Source organism: Argiope bruennichi, chromosome 10 (assembly GCF_947563725.1).
Source record: "Argiope bruennichi chromosome 10, qqArgBrue1.1, whole genome shotgun sequence".
Classification (NCBI taxonomy): domain Eukaryota; kingdom Metazoa; phylum Arthropoda; class Arachnida; order Araneae; family Araneidae; genus Argiope; species Argiope bruennichi.
This window is the reverse complement of record NC_079160.1, coordinates 46300360-46324690: the sequence shown is the minus strand read 5'-3', so window position 1 is coordinate 46324690 and position 24331 is coordinate 46300360. Positions and strand designations below refer to the sequence as shown.

Here is a 24331-nt window from a genome sequence, read left to right as displayed (position 1 = left end):
ATCAAAATACAGAATGTTGGTCGAATCAAAATACAGAATGTTGGTCGAATGACAAGTAATATTGCTCCGTTGGAGTGGAATCAATATGAAGGATTATCTTTCGTTTTTCTGCATCGACGATCAATGGTTTAACATTACATGGGTTGACTGACCTTCATATATCATAAATATTCTATGAATGATTAGCCATCAAGCTTAAAGGATATGAAATTCATAATAGTCTTCTAGCTAAATCATTACTGTTAATTTGTATATATCTGCCCGGTAGCCCACTTTTTACTAACTTAGTACAAAGTAATTCATTAAGTACATTTGCCCTGCTGTCCGTGTATAACAGAAGAAGATAACAATCAAAATACAGAATGTTGGTCGAATGACAAGTAATATTGCTCCGTTGGAGTGGAATCAATATGAAGGATTATCTTTCGTTTTTCTGCATCGACGATCAATGGTTTAACATTACATGGGTTGACTGACCTTCATATATCATAAATATTCTATGAATGATTAGCCATCAAGCTTAAAGGATATGAAATTCATAATAGTCTTCTAGCTAAATCATTACTTTTAATTTGTATATATCTGCCCGGTAGCCCACTTTTTACTAACTTAGTACAAAGTAATTCATTAAGTACATTTGCCCTGCTGTCCGTGTATAACAGAAGAAGATAACAATCAAAATACAGAATGTTGGTCGAATGACAAGTAATATTGCTCCGTTGGAGTGGAATCAATATGAAGGATTATCTTTCGTTTTTCTGCATCGACGATCAATGGTTTAACATTACATGGGTTGACTGACCTTCATATATCATAAATATTCTATGAATGATTAGCCATCAAGCTTAAAGGATATGAAATTCATAATAGTCTTCTAGCTAAATCATTACTGTTAATTTGTATATATCTGCCCGGTAGCCCACTTTTTACTAACTTAGTACAAAGTAATTCATTAAGTATGTTTGCCCTGCTGTCCGTGTATAACAGAAGAAGATAACAATCAAAATACAGAATGTTGGTCGAATCAAAATACAGAATGTTGGTCGAATGACAAGTAATATTGCTCCGTTGGAGTGGAATCAATATGAAGGATTATCTTTCGTTTTTCTGCATCGACGATCAATGGTTTAACATTACATGGGTTGACTGACCTTCATATATCATAAATATTCTATGAATGATTAGCCATCAAGCTTAAAGGATATGAAATTCATAATAGTCTTCTAGCTAAATCATTACTGTTAATTTGTATATATCTGCCCGGTAGCCCACTTTTTACTAACTTAGTACAAAGTAATTCATTAAGTACATTTGCCCTGCTGTCCGTGTATAACAGAAGAAGATAACAATCAAAATACAGAATGTTGGTCGAATGACAAGTAATATTGCTCCGTTGGAGTGGAATCAATATGAAGGATTATCTTTCGTTTTTCTGCATCGACGATCAATGGTTTAACATTACATGGGTTGACTGACCTTCATATATCATAAATATTCTATGAATGATTAGCCATCAAGCTTAAAGGATATGAAATTCATAATAGTCTTCTAGCTAAATCATTACTTTTAATTTGTATATATCTGCCCGGTAGCCCACTTTTTACTAACTTAGTACAAAGTAATTCATTAAGTATGTTTGCCCTGCTGTCCGTGTATAACAGAAGAAGATAACAATCAAAATGAAAGAACTATATAAATAAAATTTGATACATCTAATGTATAAATACTATCAAATTTTGATCTAAAATTAGGCAAAGTATTGATTATCTATTGATCTATTTTTTCCAAAATATGTAAATACAATAACTCAAAAAAAAAAAAAAAACGTAATGAAGTAAGTATACGAAATTTGGTTAGTGATTACAAATATATTTCTGTGCCGAATTTTGGTTTTGATAGGTCAGAAAAAAGTCCCCCGAAATGCACATTCGGTTTTCTGAAGTTTGTGTATTAACCACATCTCAGCGTTTTGAACGCCAAAAATATCGCCGAAGATCGCCAGCTAATAGGCTATTTCGTAACAAATGCCATGCAGTTACTAATACACAAATATCTTTATTACAGAGTATAAGAAAATATTTGTAGAGGACTTCTCCCGCTGGTAACTTTGTTTGTACAAAGCATATAAAAAGTGAGTATTATAATAGACCTTGGGATTTGAAGAATCTACGTTTCAGATCACTCTCAGTCCGAAAAACACATTTTGAGAATTATGTCTGCCGATCTGCGTGTTTGTGAACTTGTTTTATTTGTTTTAGTTATATTAACATTCCGTTGTAAAGCAACACTAGGGCTATTTTGGGACGAACTTCGTAATTTTGATCCACGGTCAGATGACGAGGAAGATATGAGTTCAAATACTTATACTGTCATACTTTTGTAGTAAAATGTCATTACATTTCTTCCTAAATGTATAATATATTCGGTATTCTAAGCTGAATTGTCAAAATCAGAACATTTTCAATCATTAAATTTCAAACAATCATTAAATATCCCTCTTAGGATTTATAAAGATTTACCTGTACAAATAATTTTAGTTTTCATACATCGCTGCGAAATTTGATAAATGTGGATCATATCTCGTATTACAATCGCACGGATTAACACATCTTTCTCTGGTAAAGCAACTGCTGACTCCGCACCTCCACCAAAGAGCGATTATGACTTATTTATTACGCATTATTTCATCCACTTCCGCATATATCCGCATTTCAAGAGCAGAAAACCCATCAATTCACATTCACGGACCGAAATCCGAGTTATGGTAATGCGGATATTCCAACATTATGTCATTACTCTTATTCCCCTTAGAAGATTCTGGAGCAGCAAGCGGCCATGACAGGATCCTGACTTTCACCGGAAAAGAGTTTTCCCGTTTTCGTCCGATGAAAAGTCCTCTTTTCTCTCTAAGAAACCCTGCTCTCCATCCCCTACCTCCTGCCCTTCCTCTTTCCCAATTTAAGAATATCTCTCCGGGACCCGGTAATTCATTTCGTGCTTGCTTAGGAGGGTAGCACGAATCTTGGGTAATTACACTTTTGTAGAAAGCGTGCCACCGATTTATTCTTCAACTTAGTGCAAATTCTTGGTGCACAAGCCCAAGATTTCTGAGTGATTATCTCTGTTTGGCAACACGCCGCTATGCTGTTTATTTCAACAACTTATTTTCCATTTCTTAAGTCTGGATAAGCTCGCGTGATGTGAGGGGGTAGAAAGGTTTTCTTTCCAGGCTCGTTTAGGGGTGCTGATCTGTGATTCATACCTTGGGTTTAACATAAAGGGGAGAGGTTTTATTATAATAACTATCGTAGTGGTATGCGAGAAAGAAAAATTGACATAGTGTATTTGGGCAGACACGTTTTTCAAAATTGGTTTGTTTATATAAGATAGCATAGATAGACCAAAAGAAAAATTGATGTAGTGTATTTGAGCAGACACGTTTTTCAAAATTGGTTTTTTTATATAAGATAGCATAGATAGACCAAAAGAAAAATTGATGTAGTGTATTTGAGCAGACACGTTTTTCAAAATTGGTTTGTTTATATAAGATAGCATAGATAGACCAAAAGAAAAATTGACATAGTGTATTTAGGCAGACACGTTTTTCAAAATTGGTTTGTTTATATAAGATAGCATAGATAGACCAAAAGAAAAATTGATGTAGTGTATTTGAGCAGACACGTTTTTCAAAATTGGTTTATTGATATAAGATAGCATAGACAGATAGGTCAAAAGAAAAATTGATGTAGTGTACGTCTTGAGCAGGAGCAGGCACATTTTCTAAAATTTGTTTATATATATAATATAGCATAGATAGATAAACAAAAATATGCCTTTTTAAACAGATATATTGCATTTATTTTATAGTCTTCATATATGATTGAACTGCTTTTTTTCTGAAATTTATTCCAACTTTTAATAATATAAAGGAAATGCAAAAATTCTATTATTTTTTTTAACACTAGAACTAGCAAGACCTTCATTTTGATGTTTTTCAAATTGCATCCGCAAAAGTTTGGATATAATTTATCTAATGTTCTAGAACTTTATGATGTTCTTTAATGAAAAATAAGGACAATTACATATTCAATTCCCACTCATCCATCTCAGCTTTCATATTCTCTATGACCTACAACTATTGATACCAAGATCCGTCAAAATGACGGCTTTAGCAATTTCAGAGTTTATAATATTTTATAGATCATCTATGCAATGAAGGACATCAATACGTATTTACATTCATTTATAAATCGCTTTCAGATATTTCCTGGAAAAAGTTGAATTACATTTTTTCATATAAAATTATATTGATTGATCCAAAGTGCTCGGCAGCCGTTTTAATTGGATTTATTTTTATTTTGATTATGACTCAGTTTAGAATTAAAAGCTGTAACTAGATATCCTCTAAATGTAAATAGAAAATGTTTTTTTTCATTAATAATTAATGAATTATCATATTAAATGATGTTTTTGTTAAATGATATTCTTTTATTTACTTAAGCTAAGTCAAAGGTTACAATGAAAACCAATGGATTTTTTAGTTAGTGATTAATTTTATTGGTTTATTTGAATGATTCATTTTATCATCATTTCGTTTACAAATTTGTATTTTTTATCCATTTTCACTTCGCATTGAAATGTCTTTTATTAAATAAAAAGAGTCTTCATATTGATATTGATAACATTTAAGAATATTATGGAAATTAGCTTTGTTCATTCCATTTCTTTCAATTTATTACTTTTTTGTTTATCAAAACAAAACAGAATTTTTTTTCTTTTTACTATTTAGCTTATTTAGATTCTTTAGTATCTGTAAAGATAATTATTATTTGAGAATATATTATATTGTAATGTTTACTTATAATAATTACCATTACATAATTTAATCAAGCTTTCATCATTCGAATGGCGAAACAATTATCAAATAATGCAATGTAAAAGCGATACAATATCCAATCTTACATAACCCAAAATATATACTTTCCATAATCATGATTTAATTATATATCGCTGTATAATCAAAATCCACTGGCGGAATTGCTGGTAATAGATGAGCAATGGACTCAAATTTGAATAGTGCATCAGAAATTATCTTATTCTGAATCCTTTAAATAATGCATATAAATTCATAATAATATTTAAACTTCTTTTCAAATAGTATTTTATTTTTTTCTCTGTGCTTGGCCTCTTTGGGTTGCCAAAAATTTTTAAATACAAAATTAGTTTATGAAACATTTTTCTGTAATAAAAAATTATCAAAAATAAATAAACTTTTGGATCTAAGATGGTTATCTAAATTACTTTCAAAAATTCCATTATGAAGGCATTTTAAAATATTTACTCTAGATTAAGGTACTGCTGTGGAAACATATGAATATTATTTAGAGCGGTACCTTGTAATTTTGATCTTTAGGTATAAAATGAAAATCATATTTTAGTTAACATTCAAATTCCCTGAAATCTATGCCACACCAATTCCATTCGATAAGACCCATATCAACAAATTTAAAATATACTAAGCTGATATACATGGTAATATTTCATTTCTGTAAAATCAGGTGATATATTTAGTGTTGCTGTTTTAAAATTGAAACTATACCACCCGGCTAATTGAGGCTGGAAATTTTACTAAAATAATCCTGAGGTGAACGTTTGGAAGACTTCAGATCTGAAATAACATCCGAATTTCCTGAATTCCATGCCACACAAATTCCATTCAATATGGTCATATCAGCCAATTTAAAACATGCTAAGCTGATATACATGGTAATATTTTATTCATGTGAAATCGGGTTATATACTTGGTAGTCCTATTTCAAAATTAAAACTATACCACCAGGGTAAACGAGTCTCTAAATTTTATTAAAATAATCTGCAGAAGAACGTTTGGAAGACTTCATACCTGAGTTAACCTCCGAATTCCTTCAATTTCATGTCACACCAATTCCTTCTCTCTGATCCATATCAATAAATTTGAAATATGCTAAGCTGTTATATATGATAATATTTCATGTGGAACCGGGTCATATACTTGGTACTCCTATTTCAAAATTGAAACTATACCACCAGAATAAAATATTCTCGAAATTTTATTAAAGTCCTCTTAAAGTGAACCTTGGAAGATACTTTACATAAAGCCATGATTTTGTTGTGAATATCTTCCACCATTCCAAAAAATGACTCTAATGTGCAGAGGCCCAGAGCCAATAATGATAATTATTTGGTATTAATTTGTAACTTGTGATTCTGTTTTTTCAATTACATTCAAGATTAATTAAAAGTATCAAAAGGATATTTCCCTCCTGAAAGGAGTTTATACTAATAAAGATTACATTTTTTATTCCTAGAACCTAGAGATGTCCGTTCTGCAAATGCAACAGGATCGACCGTTCAAGTATGCTGGACAAGACCAGAATTTGGTCAAGTGTTGGGCTACATTGTCAAATACAGAGAAGTTGAGAATCCTCACGGGCAACCTTCTTTTCTAAACATAACTTCAGATGCAACTTCCAAGTGTTCCACACTTGTTGAATTAAAGCCTTGGACGGACTATGAATTCCGAGTGTATGGATGGAACAGATTTGAAACTGGACAAGGAAGCACTGTTGGACGATTTGGTACTCGACCTGATTGTAAGTTTTCTTCTTTAGTTCAACAACATTTTCAATAACCTTACATTGTTTCATTTATTTTGCACATAGACCTTTCCAATAAATTGAGTTTTTTGGCATCATAATACCATTAAAATATCAAGTATCTACATAAAATATTTCAACTTCCTTGTTGCGTTTTTCAATAACATTATTTATCTTTATAATCCCCAATATAAAATATATAGATAATAATTTTCTTCGACTTTAAAAACAATGCATATGTAAAGCATTAATATTGGTGGTACAGAATTCAGTTTTATTTTTTAATCTAATGATGTTGCCGGAAATTTGGGAGATATTTTTAAAATAGTCATTAAATAAAATTGCTTTATTTTGCTATATATAATAAAACATATTGAAAGAAAATATAAACTTTATTAAAACAAAAATACAAAATTAAGGCATAAATACTGAATAAAAATTAATTTTTTAGATAATTAAGAAAATTATTCATAATAAATTCATTCGACAAATTAAAATAACAGAAGAAATTCCGTACAAATAAATCATGAATAAATTATGATTATTTGCCTCTTAAAGAAGGTAAATTGCTCCAAAAACTATTTCATCAATTTATTATAAAAGAACATACGACATTTTATAATTAATTATATGAAATTGCATAGTATAATAAATAGTTATGTTTGAAATTTAAATCTCAACTCCTTACTAAATATGAGTTTTTAACATAAAAATATGCATATTATTTCATGTTTATTTCTTCCGTCGTTAAATAATTAAAAAGTCTATTCTTAGCTTCATAGATAATGTTTTCTTCTAAATTTTACCAATAAGGAATATTTGATTAAAGAAGAATTTTGTATAAATAAACTTGAGTCAAGAATATTTTGAAATTGTTTGGATTTACGGGAAGTATTTACATTTTTATATTTATAATTTTCGAACACATGCAAGCAAAAATGGTCTAAGAGAAATTCATATTGTTATTATTTCCAACTGAGTCTAATTATATATTTCATTTATCAAATGATAATTTTGTTTAGAGTTTCTTTCTATTTTTTTTCTGATTTAGAATGTCAGCAATCTTTTTTTGATAATAAGAATTATTAATTTTTCAATGCATATATTGTAAAAAAAAAATTATTTTCATTGTTTTTATCTTACATTTATGTTTTAGCCATAATCGAAATTCAATGATTATCTGCGTATATTTCCACAAAAAATAAATATTTTTAATACACAAAAATTTCGAAAAAGAACAAACCCTTGAACAAAAAAGGAAAATGACATTCTGCTTAAAACTGAAGCGAGCATAATCAGTGGTTTTATAAGCGTGTGCATCAACAAATTTCCCGAAAGTTAAAAAAAAATGAAAAAACAGGTCCGAAATTCATTAAGATTCTAAAAACTCAACTAGAAAACACATCATTACCGCTTAAGAAACGGACGGAAAACATGAATAAGGTCTGCTGTTATTCAATAAACCTTTCCCGCTAAAAGTATTTTCCAACTTGTCTCTGGAGCAGACGATTAATCATTTTCGGAATTTAACCATCAAATTCTTTCAGGGGAAACTTAAAGAAAATGGAATTCCTTAAAAATGACAAAAACAGTTCGTGCATTCTGCGCTAGGTGGGCAAAGAACTGTTCTTTTTTTGTTTTTAAATCCATTATACGATAAGAATTAGGTAGCTCTTTATTTATTTATTTTGTGTACGTTCAGTGATTGATAAGTATTCACTATTTATTTTCCACAGCACAGTTATTAGTCTACTTAAATTAAAGCAGTATACTTACCAACGGAAAATAGTTTTTTTTTTTTTATTTATTAAATTTCGAAAATCTTTTTTTTTTTTTTTTTAATATTTTTCGCTTAGTAATCGCTGTTATGTAATTACGTGAACTGTCCGACATACATCACTTTAAAAGATGTCGACTTGTATTAGACGTAAATAATTGAAGATGACTTTAAAGATTATCGCATCTGACACTTGAACATCATTTTTCTTTTGCACTCGCATAATGCTATCTTGTCGATGTTAGGTAAACATTCTGTATTTTTAATTGTTTACATGCATCAAATGATGTGATACTTTATGGGGGCATTGTAGCTCCCAAAAAATTCTCATTTATAAGTTAAAAGAAATAGCATTCATAATTTTTACTAATTCATGAAAAATTTAATTTTTAGCATTTCTCGGTTTAAAGATGGAAATTTTTTTAATTAAATAATAATTATTATTTTTCACATCAATTACTTTACTTATTTGTCAACAAAAAACGAATTTTTGCTTTTGCATTGGCATGGTAAACTAAATTCTCTTGTTTATAAGAAGAAAATAATTGTTAAAAATGGATTTTTAATTTTTTTAAGACACGAGAATTTCTAATTTTTTCTCGAAAATGAAAGACATACATTTTATTTTTGAATCAAACAAACCAACTTCAAATTACTTTTGAATCTTCATGAGCTTCAAAAAATACTTCAAATTTTGAGTTAATTATATAAGAATAAGTTTAATTATATAAGAATTAGTTGAATTATATATTTTTAACGTCAAAATTATATAAGCAAATGTAATTCCAATTATTGAAAATTATTCTTCTTAAAGTATATTAGCATTGTCGTTTGTTTTAAAAAAAAAACTTCTAGATCCTATCTTGCAATAATATGCTAGTTAATAAAAGTTAAGAATTGTCGATTATTTCCGAATCCTTATTTCTTCCATGTTTCTGAAAATTAAGATTAAATCTCTTAAACTTTCTTATGTATTTTAGTTTGGCCGTAATAATCATTTATTAATCGACTTATTCAAATAAATGTTGCAGACACATTAGACTGCTTAGATTCAACTACAAATAAAATAATAAATAATAGTTTGAATCCTAAACTATTAAATAATATAGTTTCAATCTAGATAATTGAATATGTATTTTCTATAGATGTAAAACTTGAATCGGTTGACTGTTATCGAAAAACTTTTGCAAAATTCAATACAGATTAAATATATATAAGATAACGTAAAAAAGCTACATTTATTATTTTAATTAAAAAAATATTTTTTTTTATCTGAAATTAGAAGGCGAAGATTTAAAAACTTGAGTTAAAGAATTTAAAGAAATTCTGTTAAAATATTTATTTTACCGTTTTATATAACAAAAAGAATTAAAAATAAGAAAACATATTTTTTTTAAAATATAAAAATAAATGTTTAGCAGATTAATTTTAAACTTAATTATAATAATATCATGAGTATGAAAATTAGAAACAAAAATATTAGATTGTTAAAGGAAATTAAATAGTTAAGAATAAAAGTAATCAAACACAATATTAAAAGTGAAGGAATATTACGTAAATGACTTATAAAAATTTAACACATTTATAAATTTTATATACATATCTTCTAAATCAGACGCATCAAATATGAACTTTTGAGCTTCTAGACAACTTAAAAGTATTAATTTTATTAATGTGTTTGTTACGAACCTAAATAATTTGTCCAAGTTCCTACTGCGTTATAAAACGACAAATAGGACAAATAACAACGCATTTTGCAAAAAAAAAAAAAAAAAAAAATCCTATTTTTAAGAACCCTAAATCTACATATTTAAGAATTTACCTTCAATTATATCCTTTTCTTCATAAAGGATTATAAAAAACAACAACAAACGAATATTTCAAGTAGTTATTTATAAGTGCTAAACCGTGACCAAAAACAGAAACGCAAACTATCATCAGAAGACGGAATATCTTTCTCATTTGAACTTAAGAATTCTCGAAATTTTGTCCAAAACTTTTGTAGCTTTGAGCTCCTTCAAACCATGGACTTGTTCGCGAGATGCCATAGATAATTAGGGCTATACCTTTCTCTTAAGTGGAGTCCTCTAAAATTCTAGAATTAAAAGAAGGTAATTTCCCTCCAAAAGAATTTTTTGATATTTTAAAAAGTTGCTGCAGTCGTTAATTGTTTGATTTTGAAGGATCATTTTCGGTGGTGGAAGAAAACTGAGAGAGTATTAGTTAATTTTCTCTCTCGTTGTCTTCAAGGAATCAATTATTATAATTAGGTACACACTAGGGAGTTAGATTAGAATGGGACTTAATCTGAGAGCACCGCGGCAGGAAATAAGGTATGAGTGATGAGAAGCTGGGAATTAGTTTAATAATTAGATGGAGATGGGATATGTGGTGAAAATGAGTGTTTTTGGAAATATATTAGTTTACTTCTTAAGTTGCCATCAGAGAATAGCTGAAATGATAATACGCGTGATTTGTTCATAGTGATTTATCACCGGTTTATTAATAACTGCGATTGAAAACCAATCATATCACAGATCTAATACCATAACTAAGAGTTCGATGAGAATTTTTTCACTAACTGAATTATTTTAAATATGATTAAAATCTTCTAATCATCACATAATATTTCTTATTGAATAGAAGATTTCTTTCTGGTTCCAAAAGGGTTTGAGGGATCTATAAGAATTTAATATAATATTTGCTATTGTTTCCAAAAATAAATATTCGAGTTGTTTGTTATATATATTTGATTAGTTGATTACTTTTTAAGTATTCCTTCAAGAAATAATTGGAATAAAATATTTGTGTGATTTATTTTTTTTTTAGATTTTAAATTAACTTACTGTAAAATTGATTTATATTTAACCGTATCACATATTAATATCACAAATCATTTTTCTGAATTATTAAAACATGTTTTATTTTAGACAGAATTTTCTTCGTGTATTAACAGTAAAAAAAAAAATTACTTTTAGAAAAAGATAAAAACTTATTCTAACAATTTAAATGATTTTCGTTGATTAGTAGGGATTTTTTAGAAATTTTTCAAAAGATGATTCTATTATATTCTGTGACACTGTAACAATAGATGCTTATGAAGTATTTATAGTAAACACATCTCCAGCAAAAAAATTTTTATTTCAACCTAGTTTACAGCAATTACTAAGCATAGTCAAAAGTATTGCTACATATCTCTCATACGGTTCCAAGCGCAATAAGTCCCATACTAATGTAGACATATTTGCACTTAATGAAATGATGAATGTATGACAAATGAAAGAATTTCGCTCTTCTCGACAAAATTGAAAATTATAGAAAATGCTAGAATTTTGGCAATTAACTCTGAAAAAAACCGAGATCTGTAGATTTTTATAGAAACTTCCATGTCTTGGCAGAGGACTTGTATGTATGCTAGGATTTTAAAGGATTGAATTGATTGTAAATTAAATGCTGAATGCATTACGAGCTGGTGAGGCTGAGCTCTTCTCAATGCACTGTTAATGTTAATTAATGATTTCCTGCTTGTATGCGTTATATATATTTTTGCAAGTGCTGTTGTTTGTGTGCACCTCGGCTGTAATTTTGTTGCCTGTACATTCTATTTTCTCTCAAAATAAAGCTCCGTAATCTATTTACAAGATTACTTGGCTTTTTCTTCCGTATAGATTGAGGATAATTTTCTATGATTATATATAAAAATGATACGTACGAGCGCATATAAATGGTTAGAGATATCTAATTAATATTTACATATGACAAAGACCAAACCGGAGAGATGGAAAACCGAATTCGAACAAGACACTAAGATTTAATCTCATATTTTTTTGCCGACAACACATCTAGAAATATTTCGCAGCAGCTGATTAGATTATAAGTATAAAATTTTTCCGACCGAATATCTGTACCTCTATTGTTTCTGAAAAAGTTTATAAAATAAGAAAACTTTATTCTTATATTCAGATTACCTTTAATGATTTATATTGCTTTAGTTAGAGTTATTATTAAGTAAAAAATCTTTGGATCAGTAAATCGCAAAAACGATAGCATTTCTTCTAAAATTATTTCATGAATGTTTCATTTATATAGGATCCTTTGAAGATAAAAATAAATCCTTTAGTTAGTGAATAATTTTCATTGGATTATAACAATCCTGGAAACATATCACAATAACGGTCACGAGCACATCAATAATTATTCTAAGAAAATTGTTCTAAATTATAATACTTTTTAAAAAGGTTTTTAAGAAAGTTAAACATTTTCCCTAACAAACTGAGTAAAAAACTGCCATTGTGAGAGATACTGCCAGATTTTAAAAATATTGTTTAACAAATTTTTCTTATGTGTTAATTAATAACACACCAAATAAATACTCAGGAGGAAGAAATGAAATCGTGTTATATATAGAGAATTGTATCACTCTTCATACTGATATATTAGAATATAATTTAATTTTCCTGAACAAGATAATCATTATTTAGTTAGTAAAATTAAGTAGCTATCATTATTTATTAAGTCATATAAGAATGTAAATAATTATTTAGACTTTTGAGGGCATTAAAACGTTTTATAATAATAAAATATTTAACTCGAATCTTGATTTTCAAAATTATATCATGCATTTGATCAAATGAAGAACATTATAGAATCGAAGAATATTTTTTTCGGTGATTCAAAATAAACATACACGATTATTTCATTGTCCAAAATATCGAATTAATATTTCTAAATATAACAGTTTATTATGAATGATATATAGATGAATTTTTATCTATTAAAAATAATCTATTTGTACTTCAATTCATAGCTTTTATATCTCGTATTTAAATCACTACAAGTCACTACACTTAATCATTACACTTTCTCCCCATTCTAAGTTTGAGTCAAAAAATTCTACACATCTTTCTATAAAATAACACAAAATTATGAAGGGAAAAAATTATTTCATTTTTTTATTTTTACAAATAGCATGTTTGTACAAATTCCTTCAGTTTGAAAGATGTAATTGTATATTTACTGCTTTGATAGAATGACCTAAATTCCACACTACGTCATTAAGAAATGCCCCCTTACCTAATTCCTAGATCATACTGCAAAAGACGTTTCGGTGGCAAATTCCAACGCGCATTCATTTAACACAAACTAACTCTTCCAATTTTCGCAGTAAGTCGTTCATCATATTCATTACGTCGCCAAATTGGCGACATTGTGCTCGAAAAGTGATTAATGACAATTGCTGGGCGCAAAAGTGCAAATGACGTCCGCCAACAGATGCTCAACATACCGCAAAGACTTAACCCTCCGACGCATAGCCGAAACTCATAATTTCTCAAAATACTTTTCTCTTGAGTGGAAAATAAATTGTGGTAAAACAGTTTTGTCGGAGTGGATTGGAACGGTGGCAGTTATTTGTGCGTTCATTAGGGCGCAAAACGACGAAAAGACTCTTAAATTGGCGACATATCTGTATTAGATGAAATGAAATGGGAAGTGGTGCTTCAGATTGTCGAGTAATTTTAAGTTAAATTCGGTGAGATGCGCGGAATGTGTAGAAAAAGAAAATGCATTATTTTTGGTAACTTTATGTTACTGTAGTTTAAAAGAAAACTAGTTTCTTAATTTTAATCGCAATTTTGAATCGTACTTGGTATAAGAATGCAGTCCATGCTTGTACTTATTGCAATATCCAAATAATAATTTTATTTACCTATTATGGATTTTTTTTCATTGCTAATTATTTCTGTTATTGGTGTATTTTCATAAAGGGTATTTTTAAAAGAAGTTTTCATTTTATTTTTCTTATCTTTCTAAATGTACATTCAACGAAATAAAACCATTTTCATATTTTGCAGATTTACTTGCCATTATATATTAAAATTAATTATTTTGCAGAATACATTTGTCCAAAAAAATTTCTAAAATAATTTTTATAAATATATATATTTTATATAATTTATATTTAAAAATATATATTTGATATTTTTACAAAATATTTTTTTTATATTTTATAATTATTGTATTTGCTAAATATATTTATAAAAATATTTTATACACATTTTTATAGCTTTAATCATTTTATATAGTTTTAAATTATTTCCTGTAACATATACTACAAAAGAAAATAAATCTGTTACCAGGAAAAAAATTATCCTTTGTTTGTAAGCGGCCATGATTTGTTTATCACTTTTATTTATCTGCTTTAGTCTGAAACAAAACAATCATTTTATTCATACATAAAGAATAAAAGAATAAAAGCAAACAATTGATTTCAGTCCTTCTGTAGAGATAGATCAAAAACACAATTTCAATCTCAGACGATAATATTTTTTTTCTTCTCCTTCGTTGCCAGATCTGGAAAGACAAACAATTTGGGGAAATAAATGACTTCAATAAGTAAAACTGGATTCAATAAAAGAATCTTTTATCATTAATAATACAATAACTAATTGTAGTTTTAGAAATTATTCTTGTAATTGAAAAAATGATTGTTTGCTTCGGAAAATTTCTCTAATTATAAAACTATTTTTAGTTCATTTGTCATCAATTTAAATGAATCGTGAAAAGAAATAGAAAAGGAAATTTTCAAAATATGAATTAAAAAATAATTGGCATAAATTATATACCAAGAAAAATAGTTATATATTTAGACAATAGCAAGAAATTCGACTATTTAATAGAATTCGAATTTTTATTCCAGTAAAAATCTCTAATAGCTATGAAAAGCATCGCACTTATGAGGGATCATTCTCTAACCTGCGCTGATTTATAAAACTGAATTGACTGACAATTTTCTGTAAGTAAAATAAATGTAACTAAGGAAATATTGTAGTCGATTTCAGTCTGTTTATAATCATTTCAGAAAAAAATGGAATAAATATTAATTAATAATTTCAATTCTTTATTGATAAATTATAATGTAATATATTATCATATATTGCATTTTTAAATAGCTACGAAATTCTACATCAGAATTTTACTGTTAATATTCTTTAACCGACTCTGTTGTCGAAGTAAATATAGCTGCTTAAATCATGAATATAATAATGGATAACGCTAAATCTGATTTTATTTTTAAGATCCCTAAAATAACTGAATTGTCGAGATAAATATGGCTGCAAAAATCATAAATGTAATAAAGAATAATTCCAGAACTCAATAGTTTGTTAAAAAGCTGTAAAACAAGCTGTGTTGTTGAGATAAATATGGCTTCAAAAATCATAAATGTAATAAAGAATTATTCCAGAACTCAATAGTTTATTAAAAAGCTGTAAAACAAACTGTGTTGTTGAGATAAATATGGCTTCAAAAATCATAAATGTAATAAAGAATAATTCCAGAACTCAATAATTTTTAAGTCTCTAAAATGAACTGCGTTGTTAAGATAAATATGGTAGCAAAAATCATAAATGTAATAAAGTAAAATTCCAGAACTCAATAATTTGTTAAATGTCTCTAAAACAAACTGTGTTGTTGAGATAAATATGGCAGCAAAAATCATAAATGTAACGAAGAATAATACCAAAACTCAATAGTTTGTTAAAAATCTGTAAAAAAAACTGTGCTGTTGAGATAAATATGGCTTCAAAAATCATAAATGTAATAAATAATAATTCCAGAACTCAATAATTTGTTAAAAGTTTCTAAAACAAACTGTGTTGTTGGGATAAATATGGTAGCAAAAATCATAAATGTAATAAAGAATTATTCCAGAGCTCAATAATTTGTTAAAAGTCTCTAAAACAAACTGAGTTGTTGAGATAAATATGGCTTCCAAAATCATAAATGTAATAAAGAATAATTCCAGAACTCAATAATTTGTTAAATGTCTCTAAAACAAACTGTGTTGTTGAGATAAATATGGCAGCAAAAATCATAAATGTAACGAAGAATAATACCAAAACTCAATAGTTTGTTAAAAATCTGTAAAAAAAACTGTGCTGTTGAGATAAATATGGCTTCAAAAATCATGAATGTAATAATTTATTCTTTAATAATAATTTAAGGATAATTCATCTAACAAATGCTAATTTATGAAATTACTTTATTTTACGGATGATTGTCTCTCAATATATATTTAAATTTAATTAACAATAAAATTAATTAATTTCTAGCGTAAATCCTCTTCTTTATATATAATTACAGATCCATAAATAAAATATTTATCAATCGTACAAATTATTAACAATTATAAATTGCATTCTCAACAGGAAGTCCCCCTAGAGTATCAATTTATTGTCCAAACTAGTTACATTGTCACCGATCAATATAGCTCTCAAAATCATCGTTCTTATGAAGGATCATTCATCTAACCTTCTCCGATTTATGGGACCGTTTTGTTTGACTGGCAGAAGCTAATAAGCAACAAATGTTAATTAATTTGAATAATGAATCCTCTTTTTGATTAATAATTCCGGGGAACCAAATAAAACCTCCCATAGTCAATATTGACGTAAGGAACTTGTACCGGCCGGTCCTAAATTAAAAATACGTCATCGGTCTATGTGGTACTACTGTTTGTTTTTAATTTCGATTTCTCTTCGGCAATAATGTGACAATATTTATTTTAGTAGGCGATCTCGAAGAACAGTTCCCCAAGAGCTATAGAGAGATATTTTTAATTTCAGCAAGTAATTCTCTAAAAATATGATTTGGGTCCGCATGAGGAAAGTCATTTCCTTAACAGGGGTCAGATTGTTTGGTAATTAAAGAATAAGGCAGATTAGCATTCAATGGGATTTTACCAAATGCTTGGTTGAGTAGTCTGAGACTTAATTAGTTTAGTCTGAATATAGCAGCTGAAAATGTTTAGTCTAAACACTTGAAATTTGGTTCCATTTTCCGGTGTTTATTTTAGTAGTTGAAGGCATATCTCTTCCTTTATCTGGATTCATATCTCTTTCGCCTTTTGGGAGCTACCTATTTGTTTAACTGATGTTAATTACCTTGCGTAGAATAGAAGAGTTTATTTAACATGCATAAATATTCTGAACTAATTATTTTACCGTGTTTAGTATGATACATGCAATTAATATTGTAATAATAATCGATTGTTTTGCCTGATAATTTCTCAAAGTAAATTAACAAATAATTTATGCATTTACTACAGAGTTCAAAAGCCTTATTTAATTTTTAATCCATGGTATTGTGATTAAAATAATACATTTAGTAGTGGTACGTTTTAAGTACATTTAGTGGTAGTTTACATTTTATCTTTCCTTTTAATTAGTTGTTTTTGTTTTAACCTTCTTACGAAATATAGAAAACGAATTAGATTAGATTAGAATTATAAAGTGCACTGTGCCGAATTTCCATGAATCCAGTCAAAATTACGCCAAATAATAAAAAGTCACCAAATGTCTTTCCTGTATTATTTTGGCAACCACATAAGCCTAGCAATCCCAAAGAAAAACTCAAGTTTGGCGACTGAATAATATAATTTAATCTAACTACGACTATATTAGAGAAAACACCAAACTTAGACATCGCTAAAATGTAATGAATTTACATTTTTCTTAAAGTATTATATCCGACATTTTTCAAATGGGATATTTTTAATTTGGTGTCTCAATGTTCCATGCTGAAATTACACGAAACTATTTTGGGGAACATCTCAGAATTCAGAATCTTTGTCAGATTATGACAATATCTGTGTACTCTACTCATCAGTCGTCACGCCTCAATAATGTGAAGAAATAACATGAAAGCTAAAGAAGAAATAATGTAAAAACTAAGGAAAAAAGATTTTTGCTTATTATTACCTCAGTTTATATCAGAATAAGAAGTTGAAGTTACAAAACCGCGAAAAGCAATGTGTATTTTGATAAATTATTCATTGGTTAAATGTTCAATGTCTCTATGATGTCGTGGGATTTGACTCCATTAGGCATATTTATATACACAATAAACAGTATAAAGCTATTTAAACAAAAACAAATAAAAAAGGTTATCACAATTTGATGCTCAAAAGTATTTTGTTAATTAATTGTAGACTAACTATGAACTTCACGTTATCAGAAAAAGAATTAATTGAAGTTAAATATAACCAATATTCCGGCGAACCAGTTGCTCGCCAAAGGTGGCTAGATATATAAGATGAAACTATTATGACATTATAACTTTATAATTATATAGATTTACGAGATTACAAAGGAATTATTTTGTTGGACAGATATTGAAGCCACAAAAATACTACTTATAAAAGTAGTCAATTATATCATAAATTGAAATTGTTATGACTTTATGACATTATTATAACCAAACAGATTTATGATGTTGCAAAGAAATTATTATATTTCACAAACAGCAAAGCAACTAAAAAAATATTTATTACTTTATAAGTAGTCATTTTACGTCATAAGATGAAGTTATTATGGCATTATTGCTTTATAATAAGTATACAAATTCTTGATGTTACAAAGAAATTGTTATATTACACAAACAGCGAAGCAACATCATTATTTTATAATCAGTCACTTATATCACATCAATGACTTTACTGTCGTTCTTACTTATTTGTATGTGCTGTCCTATATACTTTGACAAAAAATAATTAAAAAGTTTACATAAAACTGCCTAAAAATTTTAATTAGACATGACTATTACATGTTACAAACCAACTATAGTTAACAAAATCAATGTAATTTGCTTTTCTTTGAAATTAATTAATTGTAGACAATTTATGAATTTTTCTTTGGAGAGAATCAGACTTTACTGTGGCATGACATTAACCAGTGACAATATGATTATTTGCAAAATCATTATTATTAATTGATGTCTATCTTTGATTAACCCCAAATATCTATACAATTCTGAACCATTAAGTTTTGGTGAGATATTGTATTTAAGTTTATTTTTAAGAATTAAATTCAACTCTCCTTATATTCATAAAATATTTATCTTTTTCAGATTGTCAGATGAACATATGCCAACACGGCGAATGCCACGTCCTGAATGAAGAACCTGGTTACCACTGCGACTGCGTGGAAGGGTACTTCGGCGAAGTCTGTGACAAGTTTGACCCTTGTTCTCGAAGCCCCTGCGAGAACTTCGGTGTCTGTCGCAACATTTCCAGCAACAAGTACCGCTGCGAATGCCTCTCAGGATTCTCGGGCCAGAACTGCAGCGAGTTCAACCCCTGTGCCCTTCGCCCATCGCCTTGCCAACATGGCGGTCGTTGTGAAAGCACTGCCAGCCATAAATATCAGTGCTACTGCACGAAGGGGTTTTACGGGAAGACGTGCCAATTTTTCGATCCGTGTTCGCTCGACCCCTGTCAGAACGGTGGAAAGTGCCAGAACTCTTCTCAAGTGGATTACGTGTGTAAATGCATACCGGGCTACGCTGGTAAGGCCTGTTGCAATCTTGATAATAGCTTAAGGAATGGGGAGGGGTTGTTTCTTTTCTTAATTAATAATAAGGGCTTTTCTGGAAAAACTGGGAAAATAAAGATTGGTTGCGTACCACGTACCATGTAGCTTGGGGATGGAGCTTTTGGAAAACATTCACCGATTGAACCGCACTATAGCTAGATTTAATTTTTAATCGTGATTGATTAAGAATTATGTTAAATATACGAAAGCCTGAGAATGAAAAATTTAACAGCAGAGGATATTCATTAAAATGTAGAAAATGTAGAAAATTTTCCACGTTGGAAGTCAATCCATTTTCAGTTGTCTCACGATTTTCCCGGATTATAGTTCTTTTATTTTACAGTTTTAAATTATATCATGCCTTTACTGGATAGCAAGTAATACCAACTTTTTTCGAGCTAGAAATATTTGAATTTTCTTATACATGTTGAAACTAATTGCTGATTTTCAAAAAAAAAAAAAAAAAAAAAAAAAAAAATTGAATTCAGAGGTTAATAATTTATAAACAAAAGTTAATTGGAAATATTATATAAAGTATTATACTGACTATTTTGATTATTTCAAATAACATATGAAATAAAAATCCAATGCTTCTATATAAAAAATTTTTAGTTGAATTATGTGAAATAAAATTATAGTCTTGTTTAAACGGTTAATCTAGACAGTGAATAAAAAAAGATTCTATTTTTATTTAAGAAATTGATTAAAAATATTATATGAGATAAATTTGAAGTTTTTTAATAATTTAAGTAATCCTATGAATCGGTGACTAGTTAATTGTTAATTAGATTAACTAACTAATTTAACTACATTTAAGTAACTAATCATTTATTTAATATCAAAAATACATAATGCTCATTATTATTATTCAGCTTTAATAATAAAATAAATGATTCTGCAATAGTTTAAAAATTTTATTGCTATAAATTAACAATAAGATTAACAAATTTATGTACAATTTCCATTTTTTATGTACAGATGGCACCACAATACATTTACAAAAAACCCCAGAAAGTTGTTGTTTCTAATGGCACTTGTCATAGACAAGCCCACTGACTTTAGAAGTCAGTGATTTTAAGCCAAGGGTGCATCTCTTGTTTTTTCAGTAGCGCCATCTAGGGCCAAGAGTACGACTTTAGCTACACACACGTCACAACCCTTTTTACGGGTCGGGCTTCATTCCTGCATTTCATTCAATCAACCACAGATCGTAATTTAGACCTGAATCATAGAGCGAAAAAAATTGTAAATATTAGATTCATTTATATCTTCTTACTTCGGAGCTTTATTAGTTTAGTAGATGATTAACGACATGGTGAAGAAACTGGATTCAGCTGTCACTTCAAAGTGGTTGCTTATAGATTTGGGCCACCGAGGTCTGAAAAAGTTGTGGTGCCATCTACTTTGAAATGAAATTTCAATACTAAATTAACCCTTTACACTCGAGAGGTGACTAACGGTCACCACTCAAGTCGGTGCATCATTTTCACGTTTTATTTATCTATTTTTCAATTTTAATTGTTAAAAATACCAACAGAATGGTAAAAAAATTACTTTTAGAGGAAATTCAACAATTATGTATATTTTTTTTTTTTTTGCGACAAACCATTGTATTAGGTGAATAATTTTGTATTAAATTACTATAATTATTTGAACTAATCAGAAGCATTATATACAATCATCATAATCATACATTACTTTAAATACAATATAACACAATACTTTTAATACAAATAATCAATCATTATTTTAAATTTTTCATCATGTTATATAACAAGATCAAATATCTAAGGATTATACATAAAGTATTATATATAATATATTGTGTATTATGTATATATAATTATTATTGTGCATATATATTTTATTAATTATATGTAAAATAAATAAAATTTAATAAAAATATTCATAAATTAAAGTGAAGCAAAACCGGCTGCAAATTCAGAATTGCATTAAAAATGTACATAAATTGTACTATATATTTATAATATTAAATTTCATGCTTATTTAGTTTATTGCAATTTTATAATTGATGTTAGTAAAACTGATTTACTACTGATGCTTGAGTAGAATTATTTCAGTTTCTAAAAATTTCATAAAGCTTCAAACGATTTTCTTCTACATATAATATTTGCTAAAGAAAATTTCATTTACTCTAACTATCTATAAAATAAAGATGTAAGAAAATTAAAAGATTTTAACTTCTTAGTAAAACATGCAAAAAAATATTTAAGTAGTTAATGAAACTGATTTTTAAACTGAGTTTTAAGATAATCCTTAAAGCAAATTAGTAAGTAAAAATTCAAATTGGCTTTCTATTACGAAATCAAACTAAGTTTTTTTTTTTTTTTTTGGCTGAGCTTAAATTTAACAATCTAGAATTATTTGGAAAATGAAATTTAAAACTGTTGAAAGTATTATCTTTTAAATTTTGACACGGCAGATTATCAAAAAAAAAAAAAAAAAAATTAAAAATCTAAAATTTCCAAGAAATACTGGCGTTTATTTTTCATTAAACAATGATAATTATATATTTTTAAAGATTAATTGCAAAATATTATTAAGAAAATTACTAAAAGTTCGCCACACTGTTTCACACGCGGAAGAGTATATTTCTATAACAATTTTCTAATTACTTTTGATTCAAAAGAGATTGAAATAAAAATTTTAAAGAATTAAATTAAATAATCTCTAATTCAAATATTTTTCTTTCAGAAAGTCTTCCGGCCCTTTTCTCTTAATTAGTCTTTAACAATTTAAATTTATCTTGTTAAAAAAATTCTAAATTTCGAACACTTTAGAAGTGCAATTGGATAACATTTATTTTCATAAATAGAGATCATAATTTAATTTCAAAATGCACCCAATTTGTAAATATTTAAAACAAAAAATTGTTTAACGTAGAAATGTAAGGTATGTATTTATTGCTTAATTTAACAATTAACAACGCTTAGGGTATTTCTATTAGTCTTTGGAAATTGTTTAGAAAGTATTTTAATTAAACATAGTTGCTACATTTCAAAAAGAGAAAACACTAACATCTGCACTAAATTATTGTTCGTTAAAACTCATTTGCATAAACGATAAAATATTTCTGCTTTCACTTTTTTAAACTTTTTAATAATTCTGCAATAAAATTACTAGCACAATAAACTTAAATTATGAACATTGGTTTGAAATATTTAAAAAATGTTTATCTATTTAGTTTAATTCATTAAGTATCGACTATGGACTACGATTATCTAACAATGTAAAATATCCGAAAATAAATAAAACATAACGATGAAGCATCGATCGTAGTAAGATTTGTAATTAATTTACACAAATCTCCAGTCAATATTTACAAAATAACTATTCAACACTCATTTTAATAGGAGTTAACTATTTTGAAATCTTTCAAAAAAATGAATAATAGTGCGTGGTAATTACAAATAATATTATAGTAGTTATCTAATTTTGTTGAAAATCCCTCTGTTGACCTTCAGATAAAAAGCAAAAATGAGATTGTATAAGCCTTTAAGCTTTCTAGATCAGAACTCATGTTTTAAGAACAAATATTTTCTTAATATACAATGTCTAGACAAAGGATTGTAACATCCCATCAGGTAATTTGTATGAAACAGACGAATTTTTCCATGATTTCATCAAGGCAATTACTCCTTATTTAACAAAAACAACAAAAAACTTCTTTAAATCCAAAAATTTCAGGAAATGTCACACAATTTAAACTCTTCTGATCCATTTACTTCAGTTTACTTCAAAAATCTGTTAAGAATTATATTTCAGAAATGTTTTTAATCCTTTTTTTATTTCTTGCTTTCATGTATTATTTTATTTTAGAGAAAATCAAATATTTGAGTCTAATAAGTTGGAAAATCTCTATTTGAATAATGAAAAAAATAAAGAGGCATAAAAGTTTTAGTATTATTCGTGAAAAATTTACAAGAGCTTGATAAAGTAATTTTGTAAAATAAATATTTTTATAAGAATGAAATGAAATTGGATCTTAATATAAAGAAGTGTTATGAGAAGAATACAATGAAATTTTCAGTAGGCAGTTCTTTTTTTTATAAGACTGTATATAATTATTTATTTTTAAACGTAAATATAATTCTATTGTATAAATAAATGAATATTAACTTACTCTTGCTAATATAATCAAAATTTCCGATTTTGCTACCAGCCGTCTTTGATGACTAATTATTTCACCGGAAATGGAAGAATATTCACTGTATTTGTATAAAATTAAATTGAATGAATAATTTTATGTTCATGATAGACACACACACACACACACACACACACACACACACACATAAACACATTCTCTTATATTATTAGCAGAGATTATCGTTTTAAATGGTAATTTTTTTCGCACAAACACAGATTTGAGAGCCATATATTCATATATTTTTTAATCATTTCTAAAGCTAAATTGTTAAAAGATTGTTAGTATTTTCAATTACTGAAATTATTCTAAATTTTTACTTCTTAAGAAAAATCTAATTCCAGCATTAAGGCTTAGCTTTCATAATAGGCGCAAATACATT

At 27.7% G+C, this 24331-nt stretch overlaps 1 protein-coding gene across 1 annotated transcript in view; it reads left to right on the top strand.

Moving 5' to 3' along the window:
• Positions 1-24331, top strand: part of LOC129987924 (uncharacterized) — a 132556-nt gene that overhangs the window by 45717 nt on the left and 62508 nt on the right. The window contains exons 3-4 of the mRNA XM_056095922.1: positions 6348-6632; positions 19318-19755. Coding sequence (XP_055951897.1) covers positions 6348-6632; positions 19318-19755 — 723 coding nt within the window. The remainder of the gene's footprint in view (positions 1-6347; positions 6633-19317; positions 19756-24331) is intronic.